At 38.4% G+C, this 17,150-nt stretch overlaps 1 protein-coding gene across 1 annotated transcript in view; it reads left to right on the top strand.

Annotated features, from left to right (window-relative positions):
• The window catches only part of SLIT2 (slit guidance ligand 2), a 349,772-nt gene that overhangs the window by 282,525 nt on the left and 50,097 nt on the right, over positions 1-17,150 (top strand). The window contains exons 12-14 of the mRNA XM_060187732.1: positions 1,364-1,540; positions 1,658-1,755; positions 3,594-3,733. Of these exons, the coding sequence (XP_060043715.1) occupies positions 1,364-1,540; positions 1,658-1,755; positions 3,594-3,733 (415 nt within the window). The remainder of the gene's footprint in view (positions 1-1,363; positions 1,541-1,657; positions 1,756-3,593; positions 3,734-17,150) is intronic.

The following is a 17,150-nucleotide window of genomic DNA, read 5'->3' as shown; positions in this document are numbered from 1 at the left end:
ACCTAGAGCAGTTTTTCATATGTTTGTTAGCCTTTTGGATCTCCTCTGTGGTGAATGTTTTGTTCATTTCCTCTGCCCATTTTTGGATGGGGTCATTTGCTTTTTTGCGGCTAAGTTTGCTGAGCTCTTTATATATTTTGGTGATTAGTTTCTTGTCTGATGTCTGGCATGTGAAGATCTTCTCCCATTCTGTGAGGGGTCTCTCTGTTTGTTTAATAGTTTCTTTGGATGTGCAGAAGCTTTTCAATTTGATGTAGTCCCATTGGTTTGTTTCTGCTTTAGTCTTCCTTGCAATTGGGTTTGATTCATCAAAGATGTCCTTGAGGTGTATGTGGGAAAGTGTTTTACCAATGTTTTCCTCTAAGTATTTGATTGTTTCTGGTCTGACATCTAGGTCTTTGATCCATTTGGAGTTGATTTTTGTTTCTGGTGAGATAAAGTGGTTCAATTTCATTCTTCTGCATGTTTCAACCCAGTTTTCCCAGCACCATTTATTGAAGAGAGCCTCCTTTTTCCATTTAATCCTTTGGGCCCCCTTATCAAAGATTAGATGCCCATAGGTGTTGGGATTTACTTCTGGGCTTTCAATTCTGTTCCACTGGTCTGTGTGCCTATTTTTGTTCCAGTACCATGCTGTTTTGATGATGATGGCTTTATAATATAGTTTAAGGTCTGGGAGTGTGATGCCTCCATTTCTGTTTCTTTTCCTTAAGATGGTTTTGGCAATTCTAGGTGTTTTCAGGTTCCAGATAAATGATTGTAGTGTTTGTTCTATTCTCTTAAAGAAGCTTGGTGGAACTTTGATGGGTATTGCATTAAATTTGTATATGGCTCTGGGGAGAATATTCATTTTGATGATATTTTTTCTTCCAATCCATGAGCATGGGATATCTTTCCATTTCTTGGTATCAGTTTCTATCTTGTATTCTTTTTTTTTTTTTCCTCTAAGATTATCACTGGGGCTCGGTGCCCACACTATGAATCCACTGCTCCAGGAGGATATTTTTCCCATTTTGTTGCTCATTGTTATTATTATTGTTGTCATCATTGTTGGATAGGACAGAGAGAAATGAAGACAAGAAGGGGAGAGAAAGACAGACACCTGCAGACCTGCTTCACCACCTGTGAAGTGACCCCCTACAGGTGGGGAGCCAGGGGCTCGAACCAGGATCCTTACTAGAGTCCTTTTGCTTCATGTCATATGTGCTTAACCCACTGCGCCGATGCCCGGCTCCCCCTTTTGTATTCTTGAACATAATCTGATGTTGATTCCCGGGTTTATCATGGAAGGGAAACCTACAGATATGTAACTAATCATTCGTATACATCAATTGCTCTTACTCAAAGGCAGTGAAATAATTTTAAAGGAAGCCAAAATAGAATTGATCTTTTTTTTTTTTCCAATTCATCTATAGGCCCAGTGGATGTCAGTATTCTAGCAAAATGTAATCCCTGCCTGTCCAACCCATGTAAAAATGACGGCACCTGTAACAATGACCCTGTGGATTTCTACCGCTGCACCTGTCCCTATGGCTTCAAGGTAAGCAGCTACTGTCTGGAGACCGTGTCTCTGCTTAGTGGACCTCCACTGTTCTTTTGTGCTTTCTCTGTGGAGTCTAAAGTACTTTCTTCTTCACTCTTGTCACCCTTTCCTCAGGGTCAGGACTGTGATGTCCCCATCCACGCCTGCATCAGTAACCCCTGTAAACATGGAGGAACATGCCACCTAAAGGAAGGAGAGAAGGACGGATTCTGGTAGGTCCCCAGGTTCAAATCTTCTGTGTCTGAAGTATCAGAGCTTGCATAACTAGGCAAAGGTGCATTTTCCTTTTTTGAATGAAAGAGTATTGTTAATCATAATAATAATAATAGTTAACAAGAATCTGTTCCTAAGGATAATATGCATTAATCCCTCTCAGGCATATGGCAATTTAAAAACGGGTACATTACTGCATGCCTAGCTCCGGATGCTACACAATCAAGAAATGTCTAAACACACATGCACACATTCGAATTAATCAAGTCAGATTAAGTCCAGACAGAGCAGAGGCTCCATTATGCTAATTAATAGCCCAACAGTCCCCTGCTGCAAGTTCTGTATTCATCTGTTGTTTTGTGTATTACTTTAATGACTGTGTATAATGATAAGATGTGAGTCCCACTGAAACAGAAAATTAATGACTCATTTCCAGGCCACAATGTGAGTAGACAAACACACTGTGAACATTTTTAATCTGGAGTTAGTTATTTAATCATACAGTACAATTACTCCAGGTGTACTTCATGAATTATAAAATCGAGTTCATTGAATGACACTAATAATTTCACATAAGAATGCTAAATCTACTACCAAAACTTATTAGGAATAATCACTTTTTATGATCGATACACTGCATTTCTGTATTATATGATTGCTTCTTTCTCCTCAAGACTCTACTCAGAAGATTATCTTGATACATTTCAAAGATTAAATACATAATGTTTTATGCCAGTGAAAATTTATGTTCCTTGAGATTTAAAGAAAATAGTCACATATTACTGGATTGTTGGAAAAGTTATGATATATTTTTGCATAGAGAAATATGTCAAGATTTTCTGACAACCCAATATAAGTACAGCTTATTCTCAGAATTGTTTGATTTGATACATCATGATCACATATAGGATAGTAAGTATTAGCTTAAATTCAGAATAGCTCTTTTGTGTTTATCAGCAAAATATGCCTTATTGCTTCCTACAAATCAAGATTAAAAATATCTAGGACTGAAGAGTAAAGTTGTATTTTGTTTGTTTTTTTTTAATAGCTTTATTATTGGATAGAGATAGGGAAAATTGAGAGAGGAGTGGAAGCTAGAGAAAGGAAAAGAGACAGAGAGAGACCTGCAGCTCTGCTTCACCACTTGTGAAGGCTCCCCCCGCCCCCCCCAGCTGGGGCCCAGGGGCTTGAACCTGGGTCCTTGTGTACTGTAATGTGTGCACTTAACCAGGTGTGGTACTGGCTCCTAAACTTGTGGTTTTAATCTTGCAAGTATATTGCATGTAATGACTTAAAGGACCATGAAACTACCTGACATCTTTCAGACAGGGTAAATCTTCCAAATGTTTGAGATTTGGGGGGCAAGGGAGAACAATACCTTATATTCCTGCTTATAACAGCTATTAAAAAACATTTTGGGGAGTCGGGCTGTAGCGCAGTGGGTTAAGCGCAGGTGGAGCAAAGCACAAGGACCGGCATAAGGATCCCGGTTCGAGCCCCGGCTCCCCACCTGCAGGGGAGTCGCTTCACAGGCGGTGAAGCAGGTCTGCAGGTGTCTGTCTTTCTCTCCTCCTCTTTGTCTTCCCCTCCTCTCTCCATTTCTCTCTGTCCTATCCAACAACGACAACAACAATAATAACTACAACAATAAAAAAACAAGGGCAACAAAAGGGAATAAATAAAATAAATAAATAAAAAAAAACATTTTGAAGGTCAGTTTCTTACAGATACAAGCTCTGTAATTGATGAGTGTATTTACCTTTTAAAACTATTTAGAATGTATGGTTTAAAAATTCATCAAGAAGATAATCGCTGCCTTCTCTTCCCCTGGTGTTAGGTGTATTTGTGCTGATGGATTCGAAGGAGAAAATTGTGAAATCAACATTGATGACTGTGAAGACAATGACTGTGAGAATAACTCTACATGCGTGGATGGCATTAACAACTACACGTGCCTTTGCCCTCCTGAGTACACAGGTAGGAAGTCTAGAAAATGCCATGTCATCCACTCGTGTATCTGTTTGAAAGCATCATTGATACTCTGCTGTATCTGTCTGATAGACCACTGTGTGAGTCAGTAACTGGTGGATGTTGGGGAAATAAGATGTAATGTAAACAACAGATGGAGGAGGTAAAGATGGTTTAAAACGAACAAATAAAAGACCTGGCAGACCCAGTCAGAAAGCAGGCATCTATCATAAAGCCATAGGATAATACTAAAGCTTACCGGTCCATAATTGAAGGGCATTTTCATGCAAATGGTGTTTCTATGTAAATCCGCCCAGCCATACATTTGTGAGAAGGTCATTTGTCTATTTGGTTAAAACATTATTAGACATTTGAGGTTAACTGCTTCTTGAATAGTGAATGTTTTCCTATACTAACTAAATGCAATCAGAAAGAAACTGAGCTCTCTGGAAAATCTTGGAAAACCATCACCTTTTTTTCTGACATTTTGCACCTGGAGGTGATAAATCTTATAAGAACTACTAAACTTCTCTGGATAAGCCAATTTTCTGTTGTCACCATCAAGTTTATGAGCTGCCTGTTCTGAAAGAATATCTGCTTTAATGGATTTTTGTTGCCTATGAATGGGAAAACTCAGCTTCAATCTTAATCACTTAGCTTCAAAATTGGTAGGAAAAAAAAAAAAAGAGGAGAGCATTATGAGTGTTATTTACGAGAGATAAAGGAAGTGGATTTTGTCATCTCATCCAAAACTACCATTTTTATTTTGCTGGGTTTTTTTCTCATTAATTGTATTTATTTCTGCATGACCTAATACATAGTCAAGAATATCAGAAAGAGAAAAAGCTGAACAAATGACCGTGTTAAACATCTCTCAACATGAAAATAAAAACACACTCTGAGTAATTTCTCTCAAAGTAAGTTTAAATATTTTTGGAATTTAATCTTCAGGGTACACTCAAACTTTGCATCTAATTCACTACCTTTATTGGTGAGTAGACTCACCAGGTTCTTTTCTGATTGTCGTTCGAAGCTAGCTTTTTCATGGTATCACTTTTTGTACCAGTGAAACACCTAGCATCATGTAAAGTAATATCACACTAAATTTGCAATAGAAATGTGAAGCTGTGGCATCACCAATTATTCTGTTATCTAAAGCCTTTGGATTACTTAGAGAGAAGACATTAAATATTCTTTTTTTTTTTTTTTTTCACCAGAGCACTGCTCAGCTCTGTCTTACGGTGGTGCGGGAGGATTGAACCTGGGACCTTGTAGCCTCAGGCATGAGAGTCTGTTTGTATAACCACTATGCTATCTACCCTACCCCAACATTAAATATTCTTGATATTTTTCACTAGAGGATAACCAGTGCGTCTGCCGTATGCCATCATTCTAAAGTGGCTGGGGAGAAGCTAGGTGTGACCTACTAGGGACATTTAAACCGATCTCATTAGTGTCACAGCTTAACTATTTGCCACTAATCTCCTAACACTGACTGAACCCTTAGAACTGAGTTCTGCTGGATGGGTTAATTTAGACTTGCACAGAAAGCCTAGTATTTGCACTAAAATCTGCCATCTATTACCTTCCTCAGATGGACTGGATCTCCTTTCCATTGTTCATATCATTATAGAGTAGACTTATTTTACTTGTGAGGTCTCTTAGTCCAGGACAATTTATACCCAAGATTTCGAACATACTTTAGACAGCAATGACATGTAAATATAGAAACCTGGACTTTACTAGAAATTTAGCTACTGATGAAAAACTTCTACATGGCCTAGGAAGACAGCACAGTTTAAGCAGCCAAACATCAGACCTAAAGCTCTGAGGTCCCATGTTTAATTCCTGCCACCACAGCAAGCCAGAGCTGAGTAGGACTCTCTGGTCAAGAGAATAAAACTAAATGAATGAATTGAAAGCATTTTGAAAAAGAAAAGAAAAGAAAAAGAGACACACAGACATGAGAGAGCCCATTAAATTCAAGTTCTTTCATGTTTTTTTAATGATAATTTCTACAACATGGCAGATTTTCCTAATGGAGTTTGTCTACCATGACTTTAGATGTTACCTCTTGATCCCATTTCTTTTAAATGTAACATACCTTCTCACTCTTCATTTTTTTTTGTTTTTGTTTTTATTTTTGTTTTTGCTTTTATTTATTTATTAATGTCTTTATTGGGGAATTAAAGTTTTAAATTCGACAGTAAATACAATAGTTTGTACATGCATAACATTTCCGGGTTTTCCATATAACAATACAACCCCCACTAGGTCCTATGTCATCCTTTTTGGAACTGTATGACCCCCCCCCACACACACCCTGAGTCTTTTACTTTGGTGCAATATGCCAATTCCCGTTCAAATTCTACTGGAGTTTTTTTGTTTGTTTGTTTTTTAGTCAGGTAAAGATTTTTTTTATTATTATTTAAGAAGCAGAATAGAAGAGAAAACAATGACATAAATCAAATGATGCTACAGAGTGTTTTAGCTGTGAGATACTGTGCAATCATCCCACTCTGAACATTTTAATATTTATGAAAACTCATTGAGAATATACTTATAATGCATGAACATTATTCTGAATGGTTTGTACTAATAGTACTGCTTATTTTCTTCTTTTTAAATTTTTTAAATATTTATTCCCTTTTGTTGCCCTTGTTTTTTTTATTTCTTTATTGAGAAATTAATGTTTTACATTCAAAGGTAAATATAATAGTTTACACATGCATAACATTTCCCAGTTTTCCATATAACAGTACAACTCCCACTAGGTCCTCTGTCATCCTTCTTGGATCTGTGTTCTCCCCACCTACGTACCCCAGAATCTTTTACTTTGGTGTAAAGTAGCAATTCCAGTTCAGATTCTACTTGTGTTTTCTTTTCTGATCTGGTTTTTCAACTTCTGCCTGAGAGTGAGATCACCCCTTTTCATCCTTCTGTTTCTGACTTATTTCACTTAACATGAATTTTTCAAGGTCCATCCAAGATCGGTTGAAAACAGTGAAGTCACCATTTTTTATAGCTGAGTAGTATTCCATTGTGTTTATATACCACGACTTGCTCAGCCACTCATCTGTTGTTGGACACCTGGGTTGCTTCCAGGTGTTGGCTATTACAAATTGTGCTGCCAAGAACATAGGTGTACACAGATCGTTTTGGGAGGGTGTGTTGGGTTCCTTAGGATATATCCCCAGGAGAGGAATTGCAGGATCATAGGGTAGGTCCATTTCTAGCCTTCTGAGAGTTCTCCAAACTGTTCTCCACAGAGGCTGGACCAATTGGCATTCCCACCAGCAGTGCAGGAGGGTTCCTTTGACCCCACAAACTCTCCAGCATTTGCTGCCGTTACCTTTTTTGATTTATGACATTCCCACAGGAGTGAAGTGGTATCTTGTTGTTGTCTTTATTTACATTTCTCTGACAATCAGAGACTTGGAACATTTTTTCATGTGTTACTCAGCCTTTTGGATCTCTTGTGTGGTGAATATTCTGTCCACGTCCTCTCCCCATTTTTGGATGGGGTTATTTGTTTTCTTGTGGTTGACTTTGGAAAGCTCTTTATATATTTTGGTAATTAGCCTCTTGTCTGATGTATGACATGTAAAGATCTTCTCCCATTCTGTGAGGGGTCTCTTTGTTTGGGTATTGATTTCTTTTGCTGTGCAGAAGCATTATAATTTGATGTAGTCCCATAGGTTTATACTTGCCTTAGTCTTCTTTGTAACTGGATTCGTTTCATTGAAGATGTCTTTAAAATTTATGCAGAAAAGAGTTCTGTCAATATTTTCCTCTAAGTATCTGATAGTTTCTGGTCTAACATCCAAGTCCTTGATCCACTTGGAATTTACTTTTGTGTTTGGTGAAATATAGTGGTTCACTTTCATTCTTCTGTATGTTTCAACCCATTTTTTTCCTACACCATTTGTTGAAGAGACTTTGCTTGCACCTTTGTCAAAGATTAGATGTCCATAGGTGGGGGAGCTTACTTCTGGGTTCTCAGTTCTTTTCCACTGGTCAGTATGTCTATTCATGTTCCAGCACCAAGCAGTTTTGAAGACAATGGCCCTATAAAACAATTTGAGGTCTGGGAGTGTGATGCTTCCAGTTCTGCTCTTTCTTCTCAAGATAGTTTTGACAAGTCTAGGTCTTCTCTGGTTCCAGATAAACATTTGTAGCATTTCTTCTAATATCCTAAAAGATGTTTTTGGGATCTTGATGGGGAGAGCATTACATTTGTAGATGGCTCTGGGCAGTATATTCATTTTATTCATGTTAATTCTTCCAACCCATGAACATGGACTATCTTTCCACTTCTTTGTGTCTTTTTCAGTTTCCTTGAGTAGTGACTCACAATTTTCAGTACACAAGTCTTTCACTTCTTTGGTTAGGTTTATTCCTAGATATTTTATTGTTTTTGTTGCTATAGTAAAAGGAATTGATTTCTGGATTTCATCTTCTTCTAGCTTAGTGTTTTCATAGAGGAATGACACTGACTTTTGTATGTTAATTCTGTAGCCTGACACCTTACTGTATTGCCTGATGATTTCCAAAAGCTTCTTGCTGGATTCCTTAGGTTTTTCTATGTATACTATCATGTCATCTGCAAATCGGGAGCATTTGACTTCTCCTCTTCCAATCTGTATGCCTTTAACTCCTTGCTCCTGCCTGATTGCGATGGCAAGAACTTCCAACACTATGTTGAATAGTAATGGTGATAGTGGGCAGCCCTGTCTAATACCTGATCTGAGGGGACATGCTTCTAGTTTTTCACCACTGAGTATGATGTTGGCTGTAGGTTTGCTACATAGAGACTCCACTATCTTCAGGGATTTTTCCATCTACCCATTTTTTGTAGTGTTTTGATCATAAAAGGATATTGTGTTTTGTCCAAGGCTTTCTCTGCATCTATTGATATGACCATGTGGTTTTTGGTCTTGCTTTTATTGATGTGGTAGATCACAATGATTGATTTATGTATATTAAATCAACCTTGCATCCTTGGGATGAACCCCACTTGGTCATGATGAACAATCGTTGTAATATATTGCTGTATCTGGTTGGCTAGAATTTTGTTCAATATTTTAGCAACTATGTTCATCAGAGATACTGGTCTGTAGTTTTCTTTTTTGGTTGTGTCCCTGTCTGCTTTTGGTATCAGAGTGATGTTGGCTTCATAGAAGCTGGAGGGGTGTATTCCTGTGTCTGCAATATTCTGGAAGACTTTTAAAAGTAGAGGTATTAGTTCTTCTTTGAAGATCTTATAGAATTCATTTGTAAAACCATTTGGTCCAGGACTTTTATTTTGGGAAGGTTTTTGATACTGTTTCAATTTACTGTGATGGGCCATATTATCTAGTTCCTCTTTATTTAATTATGGAAGTTCTTAGGTATCTAGGAAATCGTCCATTTCTTCCAGGTTCTCTAGCCTGGTGACATATAGGTGTTCATAGAAGTCTCCATGATCTGTTTATATTCTGTGGTGCCTGTTGTGATATCTTTTTAATTTACAATCCAGTTTTATTTGGGTCTTCTCCTTTTTTTGTTTTGTGAGTCTGGATAAAGATTTGGCAATTTTGTGTACTCTTTCGAAGAATCAACATTTACTTTCATTGGTCTTTTGTATGGTTTTCTTGTTTCGAATGTTATTTATTTATGCCCTAACTTTACTTACTTCTGTCCTTCTGGCTGCTTTAGGGTTCTTTTGTTCTTCTTCTCCTTGGTCTTTAAGATGTGCAATCAGGTTGTTTATTTGTGCTTTTTCTTGTTTCCTAAGGTGTGCTTGTATGCCTATGATCTTCCCTCTCAGTACTGCCTTAGCTGTGTTCCAAATATTTTGATAGCTTGTGTCTTCATTTTTATTGAACTCTTGAAAAATTTTGATTTCTTCCTTTATTTCCTCTTTGACCCAGTAGTTATTAAATAGTGTACTGTTTAGTTTCCACATTTTGGGAGTATTCCTGATCTTTTGTTGATTGTTAAGTGTTAGTTTCATTCCACTGTGGTCTGAGAAGATGCTTGGGATGATTTCAGTGCTCTTGAATTTGCTGATGCTGTCTTTGTGACCTGCCATACGGTCTATCCTTGACAATGAGCCACGTGGACTTGAGTAGAATGTGTATTCCAGTTTCCTGGGGTGAATGACCCTGAAAATGTACAATATTTCTAGTTTATGTATCTCTTCATTTAGCTTCCTCATGTCTTTATTGATTTTCTGCCTGGATGATCTGTCAAGTTGAGAGAGTGGGGTGCTGAAGTCCCCTACTATGACTGTGTTGCTGTTAATATATTGCTGTAGTGCTTTCAGTAGATGTTTGATGTATTTAGATGGTTTCTCGTTGGGTACATAGATGTTTATAATTGTTAAGTCCTCTTGATTGACTGATCCTCTGAGCATTAAGTAATGTCCATCCCTATCTTTTTAAATTTTATTTATTTTAAAGTCTATCATGTCAGATATGAGAATAGCTGTCCCTGCCCTTTTTTGTGGGCCATTGGCTTGTATGATAGTTTTCCATCTTTTCACTCTGAGTCTGTGTTTGTCTTGTTGAGTTAGGTCGGTTTCCTGTAGACAGCATATTGTTGGGTTGTGTTTTTTGATCCATCTTCCTACTCTGTGCTTTTTATTTTTTTTTAATTATCTTTATTTATTGTATAGAGACAGCCAGAATTCAAGAGAGAAGGGTGTGGTAAAGAGGGAGAGAGACAGAGAGACACCTGCAGCCCTTCTTCACCACTTGTAAAGCTTTCCCCCTGAAGGTGGCAACCGGGGGCTCGAACCCAGGTTCTTGCGCATTGTAATACATGCACGTAACCAGGTGCGCCACTACCCAGCCCCCTTTGTGCCTTTTAATAGGTGAATTCAGGACATTGACATTTATTGATATCATAGATTAAAGATAATTTAATGCCATTATTGTAGATTTTTAGAGTGCTCTGATCTATGTCATATTTATGGTGGGTTGGCTGAAGACCTGTTGGAACTTCTTTCAGGGCAGGCTTGGTGATAGTTGATTCTTTCAACTGTTGCTTGTCTGAGAAGGTTTTTATGCCTCCAACTAGTCTGAATGACAGTCTAGCAGGATATAGTATTCTTGGTTGAAAGCCTTTCTCATTGCACACTCTATAGATATCTTGCCATCCTCTTCTGGCCTATAGTGTTTGTGTGGAGAAGTCTGCTGCTAATCTTATGGGTTTTCCTCTGTAGGTGACTATTTCTTTTTCTCTTGCAGCCTTCAGGATCGTTTCTTTATCCATATTCCTTTTCATTCTAAATATGATGTGTCTTGGTGTCTTTAAGTCTGTGTTAATTCTGTCTGAGACCCTCTGGGCTTCTTGTTGTCTAGACTAGAGAAGTTCTCAGCTATTATGGCCTGAAGAATGCTTTCTTCCCTCCCTCTCTTTCTTCTTCTGGTACGCCAGTAATGCATGTATTATTTCTTTTGAAGTCATCTCATAGGTCTCTGTTGTTGTTTTCAATATCTCTTAATCTCTTACTTCTTTTTTAGTTGTCTCTAATTCATCCTAGATCTTGCTAATTCTGTCTTCAGCCTCATTGATTCTATTCTGTCTCCCCGCTACTGTTTTCTGGAGTTCATCTATTCTGTTACCCTGTTCTGATACTGTTTTAGCTTGTTCAGCTAGTTATGTTCATGACTCAGCTATTTCAGCTTTCAGCTCTCTAATAACCTTGATAATTAGTGTTTTCTTCTAGAGTCTCATTTGTTGTTTCTGCATTTCTGATGACAATTCTTTCAAACACTTTACTTACTCCTGTGGTTATTACCTTAACTAGTGTTTGGATGTTGACCTCATTATTTTGTCCTTTAACCTTTGGGGCACTTTCAGCTGGACTCTTGTCCTGGTTCATTTTTCCAATATTTCTTCTTGTTGTTTTAACCATTCCATATAGTATGTTATGAGGTCCCTCTCTCTCAGTATTTTTCAAATTACTTATCAGTCTTGCCTGGATTGACTGTCTAAGTAAGGTACTTAAAGGGTTCACAGTTGTGGAAATTTACAGTTGTGTCAATATTATTTTAATCCCTGAGCTGGAGCACAGTGGTTTTAAAAACCACTTTTGTTCTTTTTCTTCCCTGTAGGCTATGGGAGCCTGAGGGCTTTTAAACTATAAGTAGTCTTCTTAGCTTAATCCCTCACTCCTTACCTAGTGATAAAGCAGGTTGGTGGACAGATAATCCAGTGGTTATGCAAAGAGACTCTCACACCCCAATGATCCAAAGCTTCAGGCTCAGTCCAGTTTCTCTGCCCAGCCAGGCAGCACTGCTGAGCCCTATAGTTTCTAAACAAGTCTGTAGGTTTTTAGGCAACTATTCACTATGTTCTCATTAGGAGAACAACATGGAAAGGCTCCAACTGCACAGCCCCACCACTAGGCCACCAAAGTGTAGATCTTCTCCTGAGTTTCCTGGTTAGTTCTCTGTCCCTGGGTGTCAGCACAGGGCTTCCCCTCTGCTGCTCCAGCCTCTGAGGGCAATAGCAATGGAGACTCACAGTTACATTTGCTGAGTCTTAGGGGAGTCCTCTCCTCCCTTCAGCTGTCTTTTTGTTGGTAAAACAGACTGGAGGTGCTGCCTCAACCAGTAAACTTCCGGACTATTACTAGCCACTTATCTCTCCCTAGGCTCCTGCCCATGAGCCACACATATTTGCACTCACCGGTGATTTGGTGGGTTCCTGAAGTCGTTCTAGTTCTGCCTTGTTGTGGTCCCAGATGATCTCCTTTAGTATTTCTAGTTGACCTGGGAGAGGAGAGATGAGAAACACAGCTGCTTTGCTCCATATCCCTGCCTCCCTCACCCTTTATGTCTTAATCTCCTTTCTTCACCTGATTCTCTTGGACACCTGGTTAAGTGCACATAGAAGGAAGCGTAAGGACCCACACAAAAATCCCAGTTGAAGCCCCTGGCTCCCTACCTGCAGGGGGCCTGCTTCACAAGTGGTGAAGCAGGTCTGCTAGTGTCTTTCTACAACTCTTTCTCAGTGGCTGCCAGGAGCAATGGATTCATAATAGTGTAAACACTGAGCCCCAGCAAAAACCCTGGAGGCAAAAAACAAAAACAAAAACCCTAAACCTTAAGAAAGCCACTTTTAGTCAAAATGTGATTTAACAGGTTACCTGCTATGACTGTTTGCTGAGAGCCATTTGCTTATTAATAAGTACTAAGACCCTTGCATTATTTTTAATCATAGTTAGCATAAATGTTAGTTTTCCTTATGTCAGACAAAGGGTAATCAAACATACTGACCTCTGAGAAAATACATAGCTTCAGAGATATGAAGATGCTACCATTTTAATGTTTTGCTGAGTCTTTGGGCAATGAAGGGTTTGCCATTTTCACATTAGAACAGATACAAGCAAGATTGTGCCTTGTCTCGAGTCTCTACCTGAAATGAGCTTATTTATAAAATATCAAACCACCATCTGCAGATTTTTGAAATTAGTGGCACATAAGTAGTCTTTAATTATAGGAAGCACAAATTGGACTCTAGAGTTTTATCTCCTGCCTCATCCAAGTCTGCAGTGAGGTAGGAAGTTTCTTATAGTTGGGCTGAACTATTTTAGATACAAATCTGGAATCTGATTAATGAGCCTGAGATCTGGGAACAGAAACCCTGCCATGCATGGGGAATATAATAATGCTGTCATTGTTTAAAAAATCACTCAAGGGGCCAGAAGGTGGCGCACCTGGTTGAGCACACATGTTAGAATGTGCAAAGACCTAGGTTCAAGCCCCTGGTCCCCACCTGCAGGGGGAAAGCTTTGCAAGTGGTGAAGCAGGGCTGTAGATGTCTCTCTGTCTCTCTCTCCCCCTTTCTATCACCTTTCCTCTTGATTTCTGGATGTCTCTATCCAATAAATAAAGGTAATAAAAAATTTTTAAAAAATCACTCAAGTCACAAGTTGCTCTTCTGTATTTAGTGTTTTTTTTTTTCTTTAACTCTGTACCCAATAGGCATAGAATGAGTGAGTAAAACTCTTTAGTAAGAACAAATAAGAATTGATGGGAAAACTTTGTAAATTATTATTGTAAAAGGTTTTACATTTGACATTCATGTCCGCAATCTTACTGGATGTGATGCTAATGGAATAAAACCAGAGAACTATAAAACACAACTAGAAATTCTCAAAAGAAGTCAAACTGCCATTGGAAAATATGTTAAATTTATTTAAGCCCTATGACCAAAAAACATCATCATCAATAGTTATTGACTTAGAAGATAAAATTCTTTGCAGTTTCCTAAGGCAGGGCTTGAAACCATAAATTTTAAGAGACAGTATTATTTTTCTATTATCTGATTGTGCTGTGTCCTCCCTCCTCAAGTCATCAAAAATTCTCTTCTACCCAATTCAATTCATGAGCTGTCCTTCCAGCTGGATAATAAATAAATGTTGTTTGCTAGTATTCTTTAGATGGAATTAATTTTTGAATGGCCTAATCAACTGTGACCCTAAATGAGAATCACAATGGTAAGGGTTATAAAAGCAGGAGTCTAGAAGTATTGAATAACTTACAAATCCACTATTAGGACTTAATCTTAGCCTGCTTATGTTACGTTGGTTTGGGTTGTGTTTTTCTCACTGCTGAAAATAAGTTATCAAGCAACTCCTCAACTCACTTAAGCTCAAAACCCATAAAAAAAAAAAATGAAACATGGAAAGAAGGCCTCACTCCCTGTTAAAAGACTTGACCTTTTTTTCTTAGGGCCTGTTAGGAACTTAAGTGTTGAACTGAAAGATGAGCTCCTGGATGATTTCTATGCATTAGGATGCTGGATCTGATCTGTCAAGATTCTGTTTCTTTATTAACCTCATTCTCATGGGACCATTTTCACAATAAAATTGGTCACATCTCAAACCATCATATTGTTTAGTGGGATCACTTAAATTCAGTAAATGGAAGTGCCCATGTTCTTTGAGTTAGAATGTAGTTTTGAGAAATTCTTACAACATTTGAATTTTTTTTTTCCATTTTGAATATTCCCTCTTCATGTACATAGCAGCAATGCTTGAACTTTAAACACCCTGAGCACATCTTAGAAAGTAAAGCTGGGGGTGGGATATGGAGATTGGGCGGTGGGAATTGTGTGGAGTTGTACCCCTCCTACCCTATGGTTTTGTTAATCAATCCTTTCCTAAATAAATAATAATAATAATAATAATAATAATAAAGCTTAGGTGGCACAGTGGATAAAGTGTGGGACTCACAAGTAGAAGAAATAAGCAGCATAGGAAACACTTCCGTTGGGTTCCACAAAGCAACAGAAAGGGGCTAGGGAGATAGAATGTAGGACTTGGATCCAAGAGGTCCCAAATTCAGTCCTGAGTACCATCGATAGCAAGAGACAAGCTGTCTTGGGTTTAAAACAAAAACAAACAGAAAACAACAGAAAGGAATAGGCAGGATTTGGGGAAGAAGAAAAAAAAAAAAACAGCAACCACAAAACATCTGTTAGACAATGGACAACAAACAGGCAGCACAGAAATGTGATCCCTCAGAAAGCTGAAGAAAAAAAAAAAAAGAAAGAAAGTAAAGCTGGGGAGCCCCGGCTCAGCAGCAGGTTAAGCACACATGGTGCAAAGCGCAAGGACCGGCTTAAGGATCCCGGTTTGAGCCCCGGTTCCCCACCTGCAGGAGGGTCACTTCATAAGCGGTGAAGCAGATCTGCAGGTGTCTACCTTTCTCTCCCCCTCCTCTGTCTTCCCCTCCTATCTCCATTTCTCTCTGCCCTATCCAACAACAACGACAGCAATAACAACAACAATAATAACAACGACGATAAACAACAAGGGCAACAAAAGGGAAAAAGAAGTAAAAAATAATTTTTAAAAAGAAAGAAAGAAAGTAAAGCCGCGGGTGTTGCCACCGTCTGGCTTAAACACAGAGCTCTGACGCCCTGTGATGGTGTTCACCCATGGCCCCATCACCTCCATGTTTGTACGTTTGGCCCGGCTGTGGGTAAGAATTCTAAGCCTCGCTTCAGTTTGCTCTCACTCTGGCTTCTCTGTTGTTAATGCTGCGCCTTGGCTTCCTGTGCTCTGCTTGTATTGCAATGTAAAACGTCTTTTGTCTCTTCTGTCTTTGTCGCTGCCAGCTGCTAATCTGAATGAGGTGGAAAAAGGTTAGTTGACTTTTAAGTCTATTATGATTTTCCTGTGAGTTTCCTTCTTTCTTTTCTAACGACATAGATTTCATAGTGTGTATTTATGGTATTAAAAAAAAAGAATGTTGACAAATTATGAAATGTGAAATTCATACATTTAACTTGGTCGTTGACAGATGAATCATAATTCTGCCAGGCATGTAAAAAGTTACCTGAAATTCGCTTTACTAACTTACTAGAAAAAGACAACAGAAACTCCCTGAGTGGGAGATGAGGGAGTGACTAAAGAGAGAGGCGAATGGTGTCACCTTGTTTGTATACTTACACTTTTTAAAGAGACCCAAAATCTGCATCATTTTATAATGAAATACATAGAGGTCACTGAGGAGATAGGCTGTTATATATCTAAGTGTTAACAGTGTAGGAATTTTTTCCATAACTTTAAACTAATACTTTTGGTACCATTGGGAGACGTATGCATCTTAAAACATAAAATAAATCTAGTCAAGTCTGACAGATTGACTTATTGATAAAATGACATTGTCAGCTTCATAATAGACTATAATGAGTATTAGGCTGCATTTTTTAAGTATAAAGAGCCACATCTAGTCACTAACAATGACAAGGCCCTCATGGTTCCCCAAGTATTCCTGAGTTCAGAAAAGGAAGTACCGCCGTAATTGCAGCGACAGGTGTCTTCTTGTGGAAATTTTATCACAAAGATGTAGTTTTGTTGGTAACAGCATTATATATTTTTTCCTCATTCTGCTCACCAAATGCCTTCAAATGCCTGGTTCAGGCACAGAATCCTATAAGGTGCACACAGGTGCTGGTTCTGACAGTCTCGATGTTTGCGAGGCATTGGCCATAGGGAAATAGAACTAACATGGAAATGTGTTGAATTCCAGCTCTTCTTTTTGCTAAGAATTTGACACCTCCCGCCCCCCCCCCCCCCACCTTTTTCCTGTTGCTTTGTTGAGGAGATTCACTGGGTTTAGTTACTTAATTTCTTCTCTGTGCAGGGCTAAGCTTAAAAACATGATAATGGATGTAAGATTTTAAACTATAACCTGTGTAATTTTCTGTGGACTAATGGATCCACTCCCATCTTTGATCAAATGTCATGGTCTCATTCTAAGTACCATAGCAATTGGTGGTCAAAACAGGGTCGTCTAAGGCCTGATTCTATCTCAGAAACACAACAGCAATTTCTCTGTCACTAGAATATTCCTTAAATAGTTCTATTTACCCTCAAGAGCAAACTTGTCAGTATGAAAGTATTTTAAATCACATCATGGTT

Source organism: Erinaceus europaeus, chromosome 3, assembly GCF_950295315.1.
Source record: "Erinaceus europaeus chromosome 3, mEriEur2.1, whole genome shotgun sequence".
Lineage (NCBI taxonomy): Eukaryota > Metazoa > Chordata > Mammalia > Eulipotyphla > Erinaceidae > Erinaceus > Erinaceus europaeus.
Note: the sequence above shows the minus strand (reverse complement) of the source record. Positions and strands in the feature narration are given on the sequence as shown.